The 20,005-nt window shown below is 43.4% G+C and overlaps 2 protein-coding genes across 10 annotated transcripts in view; one reads left to right on the top strand and one right to left on the bottom strand.

Moving 5' to 3' along the window:
• Positions 1-20,005, top strand: part of CCDC50 (coiled-coil domain containing 50) — a 169,122-nt gene that overhangs the window by 138,037 nt on the left and 11,080 nt on the right. For 4 of the 8 annotated variants that reach the window (XM_085899175.1, XM_085899177.1, XM_085899176.1 and 1 more), the window contains 5 exons: positions 1,669-2,343; positions 2,548-2,720; positions 5,264-5,329; positions 5,546-5,731; positions 8,814-8,920. In XM_085899175.1, the coding sequence (XP_085755301.1) occupies positions 1,669-2,343; positions 2,548-2,720; positions 5,264-5,329; positions 5,546-5,731; positions 8,814-8,920 (1,207 nt within the window). Of the gene's footprint in view, positions 1-1,668; positions 2,344-2,547; positions 2,721-5,263; positions 5,330-5,545; positions 5,732-8,813; positions 8,921-10,446; positions 10,881-20,005 lie in introns of those variants that run through there. The other 4 variants (XM_085899179.1, XM_085899174.1, XM_085899180.1 and 1 more) reach the window with 4 other exon arrangements.
• EIF2B5 (eukaryotic translation initiation factor 2B subunit epsilon) overlaps positions 5,425-20,005 on the bottom strand; it is a 59,897-nt gene continuing 45,316 nt past the window's right edge. Inside the window, exon 18 of one of the 2 annotated variants that reach the window (XM_085899167.1) lies at positions 5,425-5,708. The gene's annotated coding sequence lies outside the window, so the exon portion shown is untranslated. Of the gene's footprint in view, positions 5,709-6,777; positions 6,797-20,005 lie in introns of those variants that run through there. The other variant, XM_085899168.1, reaches the window with a different exon arrangement.

The raw sequence follows: 20,005 nt of genomic DNA, 5'->3' as shown, positions 1-20,005 counted from the left end.
CCCCTTGTGATTTTTTTTCCTATTCCCCAAGTTCAAGGGGGTGATCAAGGAGACCCAATTTCCTGATGTGGAGGCCATCAAAAGGGCCGTGACGATGGAGCTCCGGAGGATTCCAGAAGAAGCCTTCTGGGGGTGCATCGAAGTGTGGAAGAAGAAGAAGATGGACAAGTGTTTGAGACTGGAGGGAAACTATTTTGAAGCGGACAAGCTGTGATTTCAAAATTTTATTTTGGAATAAAATTTCTTTTGTCAGTCCCGTTACTTACTAGACGAACCTCGTATTTGTCCTGCATGTAATATGTGTACAAGCTCCACCATGATTGACACACACACCGTAACATCCTTTGGGCAGCATGATTCATATTGTAGTGTGTTGCTTTGAAAGGCATTGAAATGAAAGTTTGTAGTTGGGTCGCAAAAGTAAAGGTTCTATCGGTTTCACCTCAAACTTCACGATTGCGCAACTATCCTTTGCAAAGGACACAAACTAATGAAGACTTGTGTAATTTGAAATACATTTATGCATTTCCGATGTACTATTTATGTACCCCACATGGAGCTGCATTTTGCACTTTTACAAAGAGCAACACAGGAGGAACTAGAACGGCACTCGCTAGAGCGCATACCAACGCCAGACTGAATAGTGTACGTTTTGTATCCCACTGATCGGCCGGATCTGTATCTGGAGCTGAAAAAAAAATCGAATCTGCTTGTTTTTGTCAGCCAACTTATCTACCAAGTTTTGTCCGAATCCATCCACAACTTTTTGAGATATCATGCTCTATATCGTTTTTGGCCCCATTTCTCAATGCTGAAGCATAATGGTCAAAAATAATAATAATAATCAAATTCTCATATCTGGATCTTCACCAAAATTGAATCGATTTGTCCTCGTCACGCACCCAACCTGTCCACCAAGTTTCGTCTGAATTCATCTACAAAGTTTGGAGATATCTTGCTCATAGACAGACAGGGTGAAAACTGAAAACTTAACCTCTGTCTACCTTTGATGGTGGAGATAACCACAGCTAACTGAAAAAAGGATATACCAAGAGTATACTCGTATATCCATCCCTGAATTAAACGTGTCCCTCGAGTAAAGAGCAGAACAAGAAGTAATTCTTAAGAGGACCGAGGAAGGGAAATAAAAACCAACACTGATGGATATTCATAAAATAATGTTTGAAGTATTTGGAAATTAATACGATACCCGAATGTACATCTTCTCAAAATTATTACTTATCAGTAGTAATAGTTTTTATTTTTTAAGTTTGCGTTCTGGTTAAAAAAAAGAATTATTATTATGATTTCTTCTCTGTTGAGTTGAAGCATTTGTGCATCTTTTATAGTTGCCATGAGCCTCATTGGGCAATTCTTTATATTCATCCAGTAAAGTTTGTACATTCCGTAAATACCAGTTTTCATAACACTATCCGTTTGCCTTTAAATTGCATATAATAGTTTTCTCGAATCCAGAGACCTGTATGCCCAGAACCCAGCAGCCAGTTATTTGACACTTTTGTTGGAATAACTTTTGTGAACTAACCATTCATCTTCTCGCTCTCCCCATTCCCAATGTCTCACTGTCCTTGTCACCATCTCACTACCCTGCTCATCTACTTCCTTGCTGTTTGCTGCACGTGGCCTGTCCCTTTTTATGGTGGGAAGAAGGGAAGGGGAAGGGGAAGAAGAAGAAGAAGACTGCGACGACGACGATGAGGGATGGACGGACAAAGCAACTCGATGACTTTGAGGAACAAAAGGAGGAGAGGGAAGGTGATGGAATTTGGGAAAGTGGAAGGAGGAAGGAAGGAGAAGGAGAATGGGATGAAGGATGTATGGGGAAAGGGGGGGAGAGTAAAGGAAAGAAAAGCAGGAGGAATAAGGAAGGAGAACGACACAGGGACGATCAAAGGAGACGGGGAAGGGAAAGAGAGAGGAGTTGTGATGATGAAAGGAGGGGTCTGGGAATAAACAAGAGCTGGAAAAGAGGGGAGGAAGCAGAGTTTATGAGCTGTGATGATGATAGGTGGGAGAGGGAAGGGCAGATTTCCTTGGAGGTCAGAAGGGGGAAAGTAAAGCGGGAACAAGATTCGGATGAAGGAATAGGGGAGCAATTTGGTGAGGGAAACATACTTACGGAAAGAAAAGCTGGACATCGCTTTCATGGTGGGAAATTGCACAAGGAAACCAAGAAGGTTCAAAACACCGACGACGCATTTAGTCATAAAGATGACTTGCGGTGCCGTGAAAGCTGTGAGGAAGAAATTGGGGAAAATCTATCCAAGACGCAAGCAGTGGGTGGTTCGGGACACTTCGGAACGGCAAGCCCAAGTTTGGGTGGTGAGTGCAGCTTGTGCTTTTACGGGTCATACAAAGCACCATTTAAAATGGTTCGACCAGAGTAATATGATTGTAGTAGTAAAGGCTTTACAAATAGTTGGGATTTTGTTGAGAAGCATGGAGTAATGAAAGATGGGCGTTCTTGAGAAGTTTTAAAATCCCTGCTGTCACCATTTTTCGATGTGCTCTTTCTTATGTTTGCAGCCTTTGAAGACAGGTTCACCAGGTTGCAGGTGGTGCAGGACAAAGATTCGTGGAAAGGAACAAAGGCTGGAGCAGACATGGAGAAAGGAGAAGTGGGAAGAAAGGAACCTGAGAAAGGTGATGTGAAGAGAGATGCAGAGTTAGCAAGACAACTTCAGGCTGAAGAGGAGAAGGTGAGGCTGCCATTGAAGTAAACTACAATGAGATGCCACAAAACAAACAAACCCAAAACTGAATATATGGGGTGATAAGGAGAAAGTAATTTTCCATGCTTAATGCAAGACAGGCATTCTCCCAGTATCCTGTAGTTTAATTTTGGTTGAAATTGAAGAAGTGTGGGAATCATTTTTTGATGCCTTATAATCTTTTGGAGGAGAATGAGGGCTGACAGGATGGCCTAGAGGAACGCACACTCGCCTCCAAGCTGTCTCGCCTGGGTTTGAATCCCAACCTTGTCATCCCAGTGTTTTGCAGGCAGGGTGATTCATCAGTGTGTGCCATCCCTCAGATGGACGTTAAACTGGGTGTGCCGTCTGCCAGCATTCGTTGGTGGACGTGAGATACCACGTTGTCCTTCGCCCAAGAGTAGGCGAGCTATCGCAAGTAGGCAAGAGTAGGCGAGAACAAATTCCAAATTCCTGCCTGAACCAGGAGAGTGCATTATATCAGCGGCACAGCCGTACCCTCAGCCATCGATGCTACCCTGTAGCCTTGTGCTGCATACAAATGAAGAAGAAGAGTATGAACAAAGGGTGGATTTTTTTTTTTAACTCTGTGGTCATTGACCAAAAAAAGGGGAAAAAGAAATTGGGATCGAGTAAAGGTAAAGATGCAACTAAATATCGTATGAACAGATTATCAGCTGAGCGATTGTTAATCAAAATGGACCTGAAGGAGCACAGCACCTGTAGAACTATTTTGCCACGTTGTGCACTTCAACATTTCCATCTTTCAATCCCAATTCTGGGTTCTCAACCTTCTTGAGGTGATATTCGATGTTCTAACAGATCGATGGTTCCTGGTTGTAACTGTCTTTACTCTTGCACTTTATAACTTTTCACTGGTTCATTTCTGAACAGTTGAGGGTTGAAATTGTCCCGATGGAAGTGCCCGCTCTTCTGGCCAATTTGTCATTGGAGCTCCGTTAACTCCTGTACCGAATGCTCTGAAACCGAGCCATTGGATTGCTCCTGATTTGTACTTTCTGTTGATGTTCATGTGTGCAGTCAGATGCATTTGCACGCAATTCTCACAATGGAAAGGGGGCATCGCATGACCTTTTTGATTCGATAGTGTCATATGGCTGACTTGCAATAATTATCAACAGCCAACTTTGATTCTTGAGAAGGCACCTGAAATTTTAATGCAATTTGAAAGTGTTCATCCTTGCGTTTTTCTCTGTGCACTCTTGCTTGCTCCAGGGCGACACACATCTCGGCTTTCTTGGAGAAGATTTTGACGCAGTGCAGGACTTAACACAGATGGTTTTCCAGATTAATTGTGATCAAAATTATAGCGTTTAAAAAAAAAAAAAAAAATCGTGAAAATTTGTTCATTTCCATGAGACAAACAGTCTATCAATTCTTGGTTATTGCCACTGCTCTTGACAAAACTTAATTTGTGCAAGCCCAAACATTACTTCCTTCATCAATCGCTAAACTTATGGTTGGGTCACACTCTAGGGATGATGATTGACATGAATAGCCCCGTGGGGGACTGCTGGTTATTTCCCCAATAGGCGGGGTGACCGGAGACGTGACCGATAAAGTGGATCTGGTTGTCTGAGATTTTTGAATGAAATACCAATGTTTGGGGTGAAACCTCCCTTTCACCCCCTTTAAATGGATGGATCCAGATGGGGAGCACAACCCCATGAGACCTTACTGTAACGAAGCATTGTACCAAATTTTGGCCATATCGCTCAGGTAGTTGTGGAGAAGATATTTAAGTGAAAATGAGGGATTTGGGGAGGGGGCCTGTGCCCCACTTTCTGGAAGAAATACGATCATGAGAGGCACAACTTGAAGTTAGGGCCTAGTCCCAATGCCTTGTGGTGAGTTTGGTCTGAATCTGGCTTTTTTTGAGATTTTTGAACAAAATACCAAGATTTGTGGCAACCCCCCCCGCCCACCTTCACCCCCTTTATCGGGGGTACATCTGTATGGGAAGCACAACTGCATGAGACCTTGCTGTCCTGATGCATCATACCAAATTTGGTCCATATCGGTCGGGTAGTTTGTGAGAAGATATTGTCATCGAATGTTAACAGACGGATGGCGGGCCTCCGGGACCCACCCTGTGCTCATTTCAGAGAAATAACCGAAAAATGAATAGCACATTGCAGCAAAAATTAACACCCTGATCTGGGGGTGGTTCGATCGATGGGGTGAGGTCCCATTTACTTTCCGTACCAAAGTGAAGGAGCACATGGGCAGAAAATAGAAGGTACGTAGCACCCTTGTGAGGGAGTGGTACGTATGATGGAGGATACGACTGGCAGAAATGAACTGCTCATCTCAGAATCCAGGTAGAGGGGCCAAACGGCTCGGTATATTTGCCTCAATAATACAGACCTGCTTGTTTGTTTACAGTCACCGCAGTTTTCCCTGGTCATTCCATTGCTCCTTAACAAAAAAAACTCAGCCCTGCTATGCTGTTGCCAGACAATGATCGGCTTTACTGATAATGGTTCTACCCACATTTTGTTGTGCCACAGCAAGCTCGTGAGGTGAGGAAGGTGCGGGTAAAGGATGAGCAGATGGCACGGTTTGCACAGGATGAGGTGAGGGCCCTGCCAGCGCAGCAGCTCAAGTGTGTGCAATATGAGACATGCTCAAACCAAAATACTTTTGCTTTTTATTTTTACATCCTCCCCCCCCCAAAAGGTGGTTGGCAAATTTACATTGTTTCATTTGTTGCTTCGTCCAGTGCACTCTGGTTTCTCACTGCATCACTTTCGACGACAATCGATTGTCCGATATTTGCGTGCCGTCGGTAGGAGATCGCACGGTACATCCAGCAGAAGGAGATAAAAAGTAACAAGGAGCGAGAGGCTGATTCGGGGCCGGAGAACTGCGACGTCAGGGAACCAGGCCGCAGAGCTTATCGCCACTGCCTCTCTGATGGCGAGTCATGTAGTCCAAGGGGTTCCGTGGAGCGATCTGGAAGAAAGAAAGACGGAGAGGTACCATAAAATTGTGGCATGGGGGAGGGGAAGGGGGAGGAGGCGGAAGCTTTCCGGTAGAGGTGAAAGGTCACATCACGTGCTGCGAGTGTTTGGGCAAGCCATGAAAATTGCTTTTGCACAATTTTTTTTAGTAAAATGGTGGCTTTCAAGTTGCTTTATTATGTGCACTTTCACACCATGTGATTCCATCCAAAAAATTAAAATCTTTATGCTAACCTGCCTCTTCAGGACACTGCAATGTCTTGATTTCTGTCAAGGAATTGGGATGTGGAGACCATTTTGTGATGTGGTAATGCAGACTGAACGCCCGAGGTATTACGAAGAGCAAATTCTAATGTTACGCAGAGCAGTGTCCATGTATCTGCCACACGGCATTGTCGGTTGTATAATCTTTGAACGGATGCCGTTGGGGTTTGTCGTGGCGACCTCTCGACAGACGTGCTGTGAAACTACTGATACTTAAAATGTGTTCCAGATTCTAGTTACATTAATATTCCAAACATAATTTACCACCATATGTTTTTGCCAATATCTTTTTTTGCGTTGATTTTTTTAATAGCAGCAAGTACTTATCTGCCATTCGGGGTTTAGTAATCTTAGTATCGCAGGTTCGTTGGATGTCATACGCAGATATAGACACAATGAGTAGTGTTTATACAGAAGCCTTCGGCCATTTATTCATTCCCAAAGAAGCTCCGAAGAGCTCCCAAAGGCTCCGTGAAACTAAAGGAATGATGATGTTTTGTAACAACAATACTTCAGAAGTGCATTCCGGTTCCATGATAAATCAAAAACGAACAGGAAACAGACTGCAAATGGCACGGATGTAAGTGACGTGCAACACGGTCACATGAAAACGCGTACAAAATACAGTATGTCATCGACTTACGACCTATGCGACTTGACTGTTCGACTTTACGACCACGACCACTTTACGACCAGACTGCTCCGCGTCTCCTCCCACTCAGACTGCTCAGTTTCCGCCCCAGCGCCTGCCATTGCTAGCGTGTTAGTGTGGTCTCAAGATGTCTACCAAGAGGAAATTATCTTCTACTACTCAACCTGCCAAGAAGGAAAGAAAGTCCATTAATCTCGATATGAAAATGCAGGTGATCAAACAGTACGAAGGAGGAAAGAAAGTAAATGCGATCGTGTTTGACTGTTTGATGCAGTGTTTGACTTAAACCTGACGGACGTAAAAACGTTATACAGTAACAATAAAAATGGTTTTTATAACCATGGTTATAACAATAATGAACAAAGAAAATGCTAATAAAATATGACTTGCAGATGATTATTATATCATTATACAGTATAATATACATACGGAAATTTTTGCATAGGCCTATACACTATAAATAAAGGTTGACTGACCTACAACTGGTCGGTCGGAACCGATCGCGGTCGTAAGTCGACGACTACCTGTACATTCCAATCTTTGTTATTGAATGAAGTCTTACAAACAGCTACATCGAGAGATATACTGACCATTTTAATCCTCAATGAGTCTCGCTTGTATGTAGATAAAGTGTAGCATGGGCCTGGTCACACAGATGGCCTCGTGGCTCGATTTATGAACCACACAACACAGTATAAGCTTTGCAGGTATGAACCTCGCAATGCAGTTTCAGCTTTACAACAAGAAGTAAGCTTCACAGATTGCCAAAGCTTTTGGCTTCCCAGAATGCACCTGCATCCATTCTGAGCTGTGCCCAAAACCTTCGCTCCAAGCTCCACCCAGAACATTAATGGTATTGTAAATCCTTATTAACTGACCAATCTAATGTCACTCATTACATTTATCTTACAATTTCAATTATGACATCTTGTTCCAAGTACAATGCAAACAGCTTGACCAATTTGGGGTGGAACTGTGAAGAATGGACCATGTGTTTTCAAATAAGTTGTACAGTAACGTCTTAGTATAATGAACATGCGTTTTGCAGACTCGTCATTATAGCAAAAACTCCTTGTGCCATGACATGTCGATTTTGTTTTTGTTCGAATTGATAAAAATGGCCACCACGTTTTCGCGGTGGTGAGAGCACAGACATATAACTGCCTCGGCATGGCATTTCAAGACAACAGTGATCGTAACAGTTGGTCTATCTGCTTCCTTGTACGGATGCGACACAGCTTTGTGTACATTTATTTTTTTTCAGTGAAAGACTGGGCTTTCCTTGGCCTGAACTCTCGCACAGCATTTTGAAGTGGAAAATTAAAGCAAACTGGACTGTAAGCTTGGATGAACGCACCGCTCGCTTCACACACCTTTCATGTACACTCTTCGTACTAATTTTCAAAGCACCATGGGATCCAAAGCAAAACTATCGAAATCCAAATGCCAAGGTGAAGGGAATAAATGTTGGGATTGTAGGCATTGTATGCTGGGACAACTGTGCAAATGGCATGCGTATTCCAAACCAAAGGAAGAAGAATCGAAGATGAAGATTGCTTCTGATGACGTGAAAGTTTTCGGTGCTGTCCCATCTGTGTGAAATATTGTTGGACCCCACTATTCGTGGGGGATAAGTTACTGGCAAATGCCACGCATGTCGGGACATTGTTTCAATGGGGAAAAGGGGGGTAGGTGTCCGGTGGTTCGTGATTCATATGGGAAAATCAAAAATCCTGTGAAACGCTCCAAATATGTCTGCAAAAAACCCCGTGAAAAACCATGAATACGCCCCCAAAAAGCTGGGATTTTTTTTTAAAAACCCATGAATACACAACGCACAGAGCGACAAATGTCGAAACAGGTTGCATTTTATCAACCGCGATTATGCGGGGTTCGTGAATAGCGAATCCGTGAATAATGGGGTCCGGCAATATATTGAATTTTTTTTAATACTTGAGCTTGAATTATTTTGCTGTTATACCAAGTTGCTCTAACAGCATCGTATTTAATTATTTGTACTCACATGTTATACCAAGACTGCTGTACTTGAACGTGTGGTCATTCAATTCGCACCCGCTTTGACATAACTATTGGAGTTTCGTGGCAAGGTTTACCTCTAAGCAAAGCATTGTGAGCATAGAGTTATTGAAGATCTTAGTCAATTTGCTTTTGCATACTCAGATGGCAGGCTACGTCGATATGACCCGGAAGGATCATGGTCTCCAGTCACGAACCGGTGGAAATGTTTGGTGGGACCCTCAATCACAACGGCAAGAAAAGCCTCCCAGGTAAGCTTGTGCATGGATACATTGTGGGTAGGATGACCTGCATGAAATGAGAAAAAGGGACCTGCAAGTCAATAATATAATTTGGTGTTTCATTAACCTCCGCCATCGAAGATGGATGGAGGTTACTGTTTTCACCCTTTTCTGTTTGTTTGTGAACAGTATTACGGAAAAACTCCTCGACGGATTTTGACGAAACTTGGTGGGGGGGGGGGGGTTAGGTCTGGTCCAAGGATCATGCCATTAGATTTTGGACTTGGTCCAAAGTCCAATATGGCCACTATGGCGGCCAATTTGAAAAAATATTTGAACTTTTTTTTGCATTTCTACATGTTTTAAGTGATTTCCACCCCCCCTCCAAAAAAAAATTGTTAGAGAAAAAAAATTTGCAAATTTTTTTTCAACAAAATTTCGGTTTTTTTTGCATTTCTACATGTTATAAGTGATTTCCAACAAAAAACATGCCAAAATTATAATTGCGGCTGATTTTGGAACTTCAGGTGGATATACCCATGTAAAATCAATTTCTGTCTCAAGGAATCTAGAATTATGACGAATGAATTGAGTATGTAAAAGTTAAAAGTAAAAGGGAAAGTTGCAAACTATAACTCTGTGAGCACTGTTGACGTCAAATTGAATGAATAGGATATCAGGTTCACTTGAGTGACCTAGCAGTATTGGCGGCGGAGGTTTTGCTCTCGACCGAGTGCTCCCCCTCTAGTTTGTCAAGTGTAATTGACTATCAGGATAGTCTCGAGAGAGGTTTGCACACTCACCTCAGCTCTCTTGCCTGGGTTCGAATCTAAACCCGGCTATAAGATGTCATCCTGGTGTTTAGCAGGCTGTATGATGCATTATTGTGTGCGCCATACCTCGGATAGACATTGAACTGGGTGTCATGTCTGCCGGCATTAGTTGGATGCCAGAGATCCCATGGTGTCTTTCACGAAGAGTAGGCCAGCTATTGCCGGCACGCTGAACGAATCACAAATTTTTGTTTTAACCTAAAGAGTGCACTGCATCAGTAGCACTCATGTGCCCCTGCGAGAATTTATGCATTCCTGCAGCCCATGTTCTTCATACAGACTGATTGAAGAAGGCGAGCCTGTACAAGTCTTGGGGGGGAACTTCCAAAAAAATAAAACTAACGTTAGCAATAATTTATCAGTGCCGTGCAGTTTGTCAATTTTCGAATCTTGTTTGAATGGGTAGTTTTAGTGACGTGCGTACGTACGTAGTCGGCTGTTCTAAAGTTTTGACATTCTGATTTTGTTTTTTTGAAACCTGGCACCTCCCTAAAACGTTCCATGTAATAAAATAATTCAGTTAAAAAAAAATCTGCTTCATCAAAGAATATTTAGAGGATGCTCCCGAGTTTTGAGGTTTCACCCTTGTATGCCTTTAATATGGGCCCTATATGTAGTGTATGCAGATGGCTTATCAATTTACATCTACGAGGGTGAGTCAAAGTATCCGGAATGATATGCTAAAAAATAATGTGTTGACTGCATTGCTTATTGTGCTTGCAGGTACAAGCACAAATTGTCTGCGCTATTCTGAAGCAGTTTCAACCTTGAGTAGTCAGTAGTTGTCGTTGTAAGGGAGTTAACATGACCGACCGCTCCTCTGTCCATTTGCACCACAGAGGAGCAGCGTGCAGTGATACGATTTTTGTGGGCTGAAGGTGTACCAACCAGGGCAGAAATCCATTGCATACTTTTAGCACAAATTGGGAACAGTGCTTTACCGCAGCAGAGTGTGCATAATTGGATTACCATGTTCAAAAATGGTTGCACAAGTGTCACCGATGATTAATGATGTGGACACCCATACACGTCCACAACAAGAAAACATTGAAGGAGTCCGTGCCATGATTCTGGATAACAGACGGTCGACTATTAATGAAGTTACACAATATCTGAACATCAGTTATGATTCAGCACATGAAATCAACAACCGATTTGGCTTTCATCAGGTTTCTGCAAGATTGGTTCTAAAGCAACTCGTAGAAGAGCACAAGCGCAACCATGTGACAATCTGCCAAAGCCTTTTGAACCACTTTCGTCACGAAGGGAATGCTTTTATTTGAGATTTATTGTCACTGGAGACGAGACATGGATCCACCATCATGAGCCAGCGAGCAAACACCAGAGCATGCAGTGGAAACATCCGACATCACCAGTAAAAAAGTTCAAAAGTCAACCATCAGCCGCAAAAGTGATATTCGCACTTTTCTGGGACTCATAAGGCCCATTTTGGAGCAATATAAAGAGGGGGACGCAACAGTAAACAGTGTCTGTTATTGTGAAATTCTCCGGGACCAGTTGAAACAGCTATTCGATGGAAACGCCGAGGGCTACTGTGAAAAGGTGTTGTATTGTTGTATGACAATGCCTGTCCACACACTGCCGCCCATACTGTGGAAATCCTCTGGCAATTGAAATTTGAGGTGTTGGAGCATCCTCCATACAGTCCTGACCTGGCCCCTTCAGACTTTCACCTGTTTGGGCCACTCAAATATGCTTTAAGAGGCCTCCACGTTGCCAGTAACCAACAAGAGAAAGAAGCGGTGAATGTATGGCTCGTCACTCAGCCAAAAACTTTTTTTCTGAGGGTATACAGAAGCTTGTGAACAGATGGCCTCAGTGTGTTGAAAAGGAGGGGGACTATGTGGAAAAATGATGCTCTTGTACATGCTCAATTGTCATATTATGTAAATAAAAATATATTGAGGATACTTTTTGACTCCCCTCATTTTTCATGTTCTCTTTCTCATCCTTAGGTTCTGATTTACTGTTGTTCCTGTTTATTAAGGCCTAAGTCACATTTGCTCTACGGCGAGGATACAGTGGCCGTACGCCCTCTGAATTGACAGAAACGTGCGGCGGCCGCAGAGTGTCTGAGGTGGCCTCAGGGTGGCCCTACGCCGTATGGCTATATTTTACAGACCGTAGGGTCGCCATGGAATTATAGCGCGGAGTTATAACTTTTTTCATTTCTACGTTCGCCGTAGCAATTCGACAAGCTGAAACAAAAGAACTGGTAAAAAAAAAAAAAAACCCACTCGTTACCGTCCGTCTGGCCACACGTTCGGCTTAGGGCCCCCCTGCGGTCGCCTTGCGGGCACCTTGCGTCTGCCTTAAATTCTATGGCCGCCGCAGGAACGCCCTAAGGTCACCGTGCGACATCAAATCAAACACCGTACAGCACCCCCACGTTTTCGGTCTCCAGAATTTATAAATACGCTGTGCGGCTCCCCGAAAAATAAAAACATGTGACTGCTACATTGTGTGACCGTGGAAATACTGCGGCTGCTGTATAATTGCTAGTGGCCGTAGATTTTGGAGACCCCACGACCGCCGTGGCAAATGTGACCTAGGCCTAAGCAATAAGCATTAAAGGTCCCCTGACAGGCCAAAGTACATAAATTTCATTTATATATATCCGAGAGGAGTTTTTCATCGTGATTTCAGATCTGACAATGTTTTTTTCACAAAACTCATTCTGTAAAATGTAAAATTAACAAACGTCTTCGGGAACACCCCTAAAAATTCTCCTGAAAGGGGTGTAACCAACATGACGTCACGTACAGTATGTCAAAGGCTGCACGTTAATTACTCGGGTTGGTGGTCTATGTGAGTGTATTGCCTTCCTGTGTGTTTCCACATTGTGGTCGACTCAATCGCTTCCTTCATTTCTGCTTTAAAAAAAATCGAACATTTGGTTTTGAATAATGGATGACATGGACTTTCACTTGTCTGGTACCGACAGTGAGTGTGAGATAAATGAAGGATTTTGGTCTGAATCACATGGAGAATTGTCGGATAACGTAGTCCGGGAGGTAAAGTTCAGGCAGCTGGAAATGAAATACGGCCTTAGCAGTTCGAGCCCAAAGCAGGACAAGCAGAGAAAAATGGCGATGAAATTCCTGGAGTTCATGACGATCGGGAGGACATCGAAGGAAAACTCGGAAATAACAACTGGTTAGACTAAATCCTATTCGTAATTCAATAATGTAAATTCGACTTCCATACTGCTCGATATCAGAAATATTTCAGTGAGGTGACGTGAACAGCGCAGCGGACATGGTGCTTCGCGGTGAATTAATTACAAACAAGGCCGGCGCGTGTCATCGGCCGTGTCTCTCCGCGCATAAAACGAAGCAATTTCGCTGTCCGGATACGATAAAAACTTGTGTGCAGAACACACCTTGCGACACAATTGTCTCGAGTAGTCCAATAAATCTGACGTTCTGTTGCATTTTTCTTTTTTTTATTCCTACTGTCGTCACTTCGCGCCAGTAGAAAACAATGAAGAAAAGAGAATAATAAAAGAAAGCTACAGCACGTCAGATTTATCGGCCTCGTCGGATGGACGACGGATTTATCGGACGAGTCGAGACTCAAGAGTTGACAAGTAACTTGTATTAGCATGCACACAATTTATAAGTCAATGTGTAAGAGTCCCAAGGCTATGAGGCCGTGTAATAGGACAGATAAATTTGTCTTTCATAGTTGTGCCAACATTTTTTTCCCTTTTCTTTTATTACAGCATTTTGGCTAATTGTTAATGAATAGCAAGCCAATGGAAGCAGTACCTTCACTTTAGAATAAACCCATGTATGTCGAGTGCAGCCATACCTGGCTTGTGTGTATGTGGAATCGTACCTATCCCAGCAGGCTGGTTTCAACGAATAATTCAATAAGCTGCAAAATGTGGGTGCAGGTTTTTTACATTGTTTGATTTTAAAATTATCTCCTTGCTCCTTGAAATGATGCAATATTAATCGTTAGTATTTTACTTGTATGTCCCTTTATTTTTATTTTTTTTAATGGAAAGGTTTAACAGTCAAATTTTATATTTTGTGTACATGGTGAAGCCCTTTATTGTGCATACATGTATTGGATTTGTACACGACTACGACAAGGTAGTAAAGGGATAAATAATTGCCTCGTGATTGTTGTGCATACACGGCTCAGAAGCATAATTTCTTGTCTCTGTGTGTGAGGAATGAGGGGTTGGGATGAATAGAGGGATGAATAGAGCCCGTGATCAAAGTCACTGTCTTCGAAGTGGGTGCTGCAAATGACGCTCGTGTCGTTGGGGCCTTTCCAGTTTCCCCTCATCAGCTTCACTTTAGATGTCCTTATTCTCCGACGATTATCATCTTTCGGGAATACATGAAGGCTTACACCGTCTTTGCTTGTATTGCTGCATCCTGCTGCGATACATCTTGCAGGCATTTTAGAAAGTACGGCTAAAACTCTTAAAAACTATCGCGAAACAATCACTGGAATTAAGACGATCAAAGAGATTGCACTAACATGTGCAAAATGCATTTGTACGTATTTTATAAGGCGCGCGACATCTCCACTCTCGAGTCAATCCACTCTGTGCGAGTTACTGTATGTGACGTCACACTGCGATTCGCTGAAGTCCATTTTTTTTAGGGGCAGGGCATAGCACGCTGTGAAAGGCTCCAGAAATGATCAAAATATTGCTCTCATTATCCCATATTTGATTAAAACAAAACAAAACATGGGTGATTTCTTCACTGGGATGGTCAAGTTAATATATAAATAACAAGCTTATTTTTCATGTCAGGGGACCTTTAAGCATGAACACCAAAAGTGCTACCGATGTCTGGCTGTTTGGTCCACGGCTTTAAGAACTAAGGGGAACAAAGCTCCTTAGTAAGAGAGAGGCCATGGCCTTCTTTTTTCATAACCATTTGATGGAGAAGAGAACTGTGAAAGAAAGTGCTGCTTTGCAGACGCAGTGATGGTCTTTTGCAGGAAAGCAGTGCTTCGAGTTTCGGGTTCATCCGGCGACATATCGAGTAAACTGGTATAATTTTTCAAATCGATATTCCGGTGAAACGGGTATAATTTTTTATATCGATATACTGGCATTGAAATTCTGAATATACCGGTACACCAAAAAAAAACAAAAAAACGGTATATCGCCAACTATTGTCTGGAAATAAAATATGAAAAAAAAAAACCTGTGAGATGTGGAAATACCATCTCTGACTTGCTTCCAGTTGTTAACTGGAGTTCGTCAGGGGTGTGTTCTGCCCCCCACACTTTCCAGCACTTGTATGGCCTGGATTCTGGAGAGATCAAGCTGCGGTGCATCGTTTGGGAATGTCAAGATCTCTGACCTTGATTTCGCAGATGATGCAGTCATCTTTGCGAAGACTCCAGATATACTTTTGGGGGCCCTCGAGGTGCTGAATGAGGAGTCTGAGCTGCTGGGATTATGGGTTTCCTGGGTCAAAACTAAGATCCAGGTTTTCATTGACGTCTTGGATGCTGCTATCCTGTCTGTACCTGTTCGTGGTGAGGTTGTTGAGGTCACGAAGAAATTAACTTACCTTGGCAGTGATACTCATGTCTCTGCTGGCTATGAGCCAGAGGTCAGTAGACATCTGGGTCGGGCCTGGGGAGTCGTGGATTCACTGGATCATGGGTGTGGTGCTGCCGGACCTGTGCAGGATGACGAAAGTCTGAGTCTTCAGGTCCTTGGTGCTTCCAGTCTTGCTCTACGGATGTGGGACTTGGACTCTGACCGGGATCTGAGACTAAGAATTAATTCCTTTGATGCAAGGTCTCTTCAGAGAATCCTTGGCTCTCGCTGGTCAGACTTTGTGTCCAATGAACAGTTGCTGAGAGACTCAGATGAGATTTGTTACCTGCATAGTCAGTGAGTGTCAGCTGCGGCAATATGAACATGTGGCTCGTTTTCCTGACACTGATGCTGCTCACCAGATTCTCTCAGTGAGGGAGCCTCGTGAGTGGAGGAGGCCAATGGGCCGACCACGTGCTTTGTGGTTGCAGCAGGTTGCATCTCAAGGAGATGGGGATGAGCCAGGTATCTGCCTGGGGGATGGCCAGACGGAAGTTCCATGGAGTACTGGCAGAAAGTGGACGCACCGACGTGCTGCTCCGGCGCATGCTCCCACACCCGACCTGACCTAATAGCGCCAACAAATTGAAGAGGGATTTGTGCAATCTTTAAATACCGTACACGATTTAAAAATCTTTGATGCACTCAGCATCTCGGCTTCACCTGGATCAGTGGGTCTGACATCAAGACGTACCAGAAAGTAAGTTCAGTCGGTTTTAACTTTTAACCATCACCATCCGAGCACCGTACAAGAATCGTGTTTATCTTTGCTTCCGTGGCTCTTTTTAAGGCAATTGCCAATTGATTATTTATATTAATCGGGTGTGCTTTAGAAAGCCTGTGCTGATCACCGACACGGCAAACCGCGATAGTCACACCGGTACAATAACGATACCAGTATGAAGCGGTTCTGTGATATCTGTGATCGCGATGGATACCAGCCTAGGCCGATTACAAATACTGATCTCGCTTTAAAACAAAATCCTTTTCAATACAAGTTGACCGGGGGGGGGGGGGGATGGGAATCATTTGCAAAATTACCAATGATGTGTACGTCATATGAATACGGACCATTGCATATTTTTGGAACCTACGCAAAAAAAAAAGTTGTTTAATTTCCGAAAATTGCGGTATGTCGCTGTCGAAAAAAAATAAAACAAAGTCTGACGGAGCCTGTTTGAGTTCAAGTCATGGACTGAACAGCCAGACAGCGGTAGCACTTCTGGTGTTCATGTTTAATGCTTATTGCTTAATCAACAGGAATAACAGTAAACAGGCCCACTTCCTCTCATCTTCCACATGAGCACCTCACACACTCATCACATATCGACAACAAACGTTTTTTTTTTTCATATAGGGGATTCCGGCAATATTCGTCCGGAGGTCTGGAGGTCACTCCCCATTCTCCTCATTCGAGCAGGAGACAGGAACCAACCCGGGGCTAAGAACCACCTCAACCCCAGAAATGCACACATAACGTTAATATCCTCCAATACAACATAGACGGCCTCGTCGACAAGGCCATGCAACTTGAACACTTTATCTTCACAAACGACGTTCATATAGCCATCGTACAATCTGTTCCTGCACGATATTCCACAACCACCCATGAACATACAAATAGCCTCATATGCAGACAATATAACCATGACCTCTACTCATAGCAACACCGCCACAGCACAACTTCAACCCTTCGTCAGCACCCAACAAACCTGGCTCACCATCAACAGACTGAAAGTCGCCCCCTCAAAATCAACAGTCACTCTTTTAACAAATTACACCAAGGAACGCTGCACCCACACACACACACACACACACACACACACACACACACACACACACACACACACACACACACACACACACACACACACACACACACACACACACACACACACACACACACACACACACACACACACACACACACACACACACACACACACACACACACACACACACACACACACACACACACACACACACACACACACACACACACACACACACACACACACACACACACACACACACACACACACACACACACACACACACACACACACACACAATGCTCGGCATCACTTTTAACAAACAAACAAAAAAAAACATGCACACCCAGGTTGAATGCACTTGGGGCACTCACAGGCACCGACTTCATACACCACAAAGAAGCAACATCACAAATAAACAAACATTACATTAGATCAGTCATTAGCGATGCCAGCTCATCTTGGGCCTCCAGCCAATCAAACACATCTCAACACCCTCCAGATCAAACAAAACAAAGCCCTTCACATCATCACAAGTTGCACATCAACCACACCCATTGAGCACCTTCACCTCGAGGTAAAAATGCTAAAAATCAGACCACTGGGATACGAGAGGTGCACAGTTCCTTGCAAGGGTAAGTGCCAACCCCAATCACCTTGCCGTGACATGAACAATCACCCACAGGTCCAAAGACACATTAACCTGACACCACAAAGACACCACAGTCACATACACCTCCCCCCCCCCCACTCAATGAACAACAGAAACTACGAAAAACACATCCACACCCACATCACCATAAACGCAAGCAACAAACCTACATCATGTTCTCTTTTCCTGGGCAGGAGGCCCAAACAGTATCCTGGGAAGTAAACCTCCACCCATCCATGACACAGAACAACTACTCTCCAGGTCCGATCATGTTCACCTTGCACGCCTCTGCTGTGGAAACCACCCACAGCTCTGACACTACAGACTCGATGTCACCACTGACAACACCTGCAACCTCTGCCAAGCCACTCCACGCACACTAAAACACATTATGTAAGACTGCGCAGTCCTGGCTCCACTTAGACAAGATCATGACATCATAGATTAAGGATCTCTCGGTCGCTCCTGGGAGATCGATCGACGATCTCCATGCCACGGGCCTGTTCAAACAGAACTGACCAGGATAAAACAATAACAGTAAATCTGCATACACTGATGGACCCTGCTATTCACAGACTCTCTATTCACAGATCCTGCAAATTCGTGGGTCATAAAATGTGACCTGCTTCGACATTCACGTTTATTATTTATTTAATTATTATTATTATTGTTAATGCACTTCATGACTGGTCTCCGATATCCACCTGGGACATTTGAAATCGGCCAACATCACAGCGTTGCATAAAAAAGGTGCAAAAACGGATCCCGTTAACTGCAGCACAATTAGCTGACTGTACTTCCAATCATCAGCAAGGTTATGGAATCCATAATCGGAGTTGACACAAAATCAATCCTTTTCTCCAACAGCCTCATCTCAGATCATTAATTCGGATTCAGACCTTGTCACTCTACATTGGACATGTGGCTTCTACTCTCCTAACAATGGTGGAGTCCCTCAATATCAGACATGAGATCAGGGCTGTCTGGACATATATCGAGCTTTTGATAGTCTGGTACCCTGCTTTGCTCTCAAAACTGTGTGCCTATGGAATCCAAGGCCAATTTCACTCTTGGATCACTGACTTCCTCCCCTCTCGTAGCCAAAGTGTGGCTCTCAATGGAACCCTTTCATCTCCTCTCCCTGTCAAGGCTGGAATACCCCAAAGCAGTTTTCTAGACCACATATTATTCGTAATCTTCATCAATGATCTCACCGACTTTGGAAAATCCCCTTTATCTCCACTCTCTGCTATGATGTCTCTCATCCTTCTGACAGGCAGTGGCCTCTCACCTCTCCTCAGACCTTGACAAAATCACAAACAGGTAAAACAATTTTGCTTATGTATCCATATTGTTCCTCCCTTGTGTCTCCCTTACCCTTCATCGTCACCTGCATGCCTTGCATGTCCATCTCCGTCTGCTTTCTCCCTCCGCCATGCTGTTGGTTTTTCCTGCTGTTCCCTTTGTTATATTGTCCTGATTTGTTCTGTGTAATTGGTATTCCACGAGTCTAGACTATGTTTAAAAATAATAATAATAATACTGAGAAAAATTATTTATTAATTTTTTTTAAATGATACCCGACCATTCGTGGAATTTTTCAGGAACGTATCTCCCATGCATAGCAGGGTCCGACAGTACTACGTTTAGGGCCTATATTATTGGCATGAAAGGGTGACACTTCAACACGAGCGACCTCAAAGTATTTTTTGGTTAAACCGATTATTAATTAATTAATTTGTTTTTAAAACTGAATTATTTTCTCACATGGAACGTTTTGGGGAGGTGTCTCATAAAAAAAAATCGAAACTTTGGACCATCCTAGTACAGAGCTTAAAATTTTAATTGCTAATTGAGACTCCAATTTGTCACCCATGACAACATGTACAAATTATCCCAGTTCTTGCAAATAATGGAATGCAAGCAAAACACCAGTGGTCTGTTGGAGTCTTGATAGTTGGAGGGATGGGGTTTGGGGGAAGGGCTCTGAAGAATACTTTTTATATTTGTTGATGGACAACACAGTCCTGCATCTCACATGGTGAGATACTCTATGATGAGGACCCCTGTTCTAGTGGTTAGAATTTGGTGGGCTCATGGACTTGATACATCATTGAGAAGACTTGACGTTGCATAATTTTTACATCAGGTTGTTTGCGGTCATGATGGTCTGATAATTGAGCTTGGAGAAGTCCTTTAAGTGATGCTTCTCGGCCTGACTCATCCTCCCCCTCACCCTGACCCCTACCTGAAAAC

Source organism: Eptatretus burgeri, chromosome 10 (assembly GCF_056783735.1).
Source record: "Eptatretus burgeri isolate ZD-2024b chromosome 10, Ebu_testis_v1, whole genome shotgun sequence".
NCBI lineage: Eukaryota > Metazoa > Chordata > Myxini > Myxiniformes > Myxinidae > Eptatretus > Eptatretus burgeri.
The sequence above is the reverse complement of the archived record's forward strand: the minus strand, read 5'-3'. Positions and strand labels throughout refer to the sequence as shown.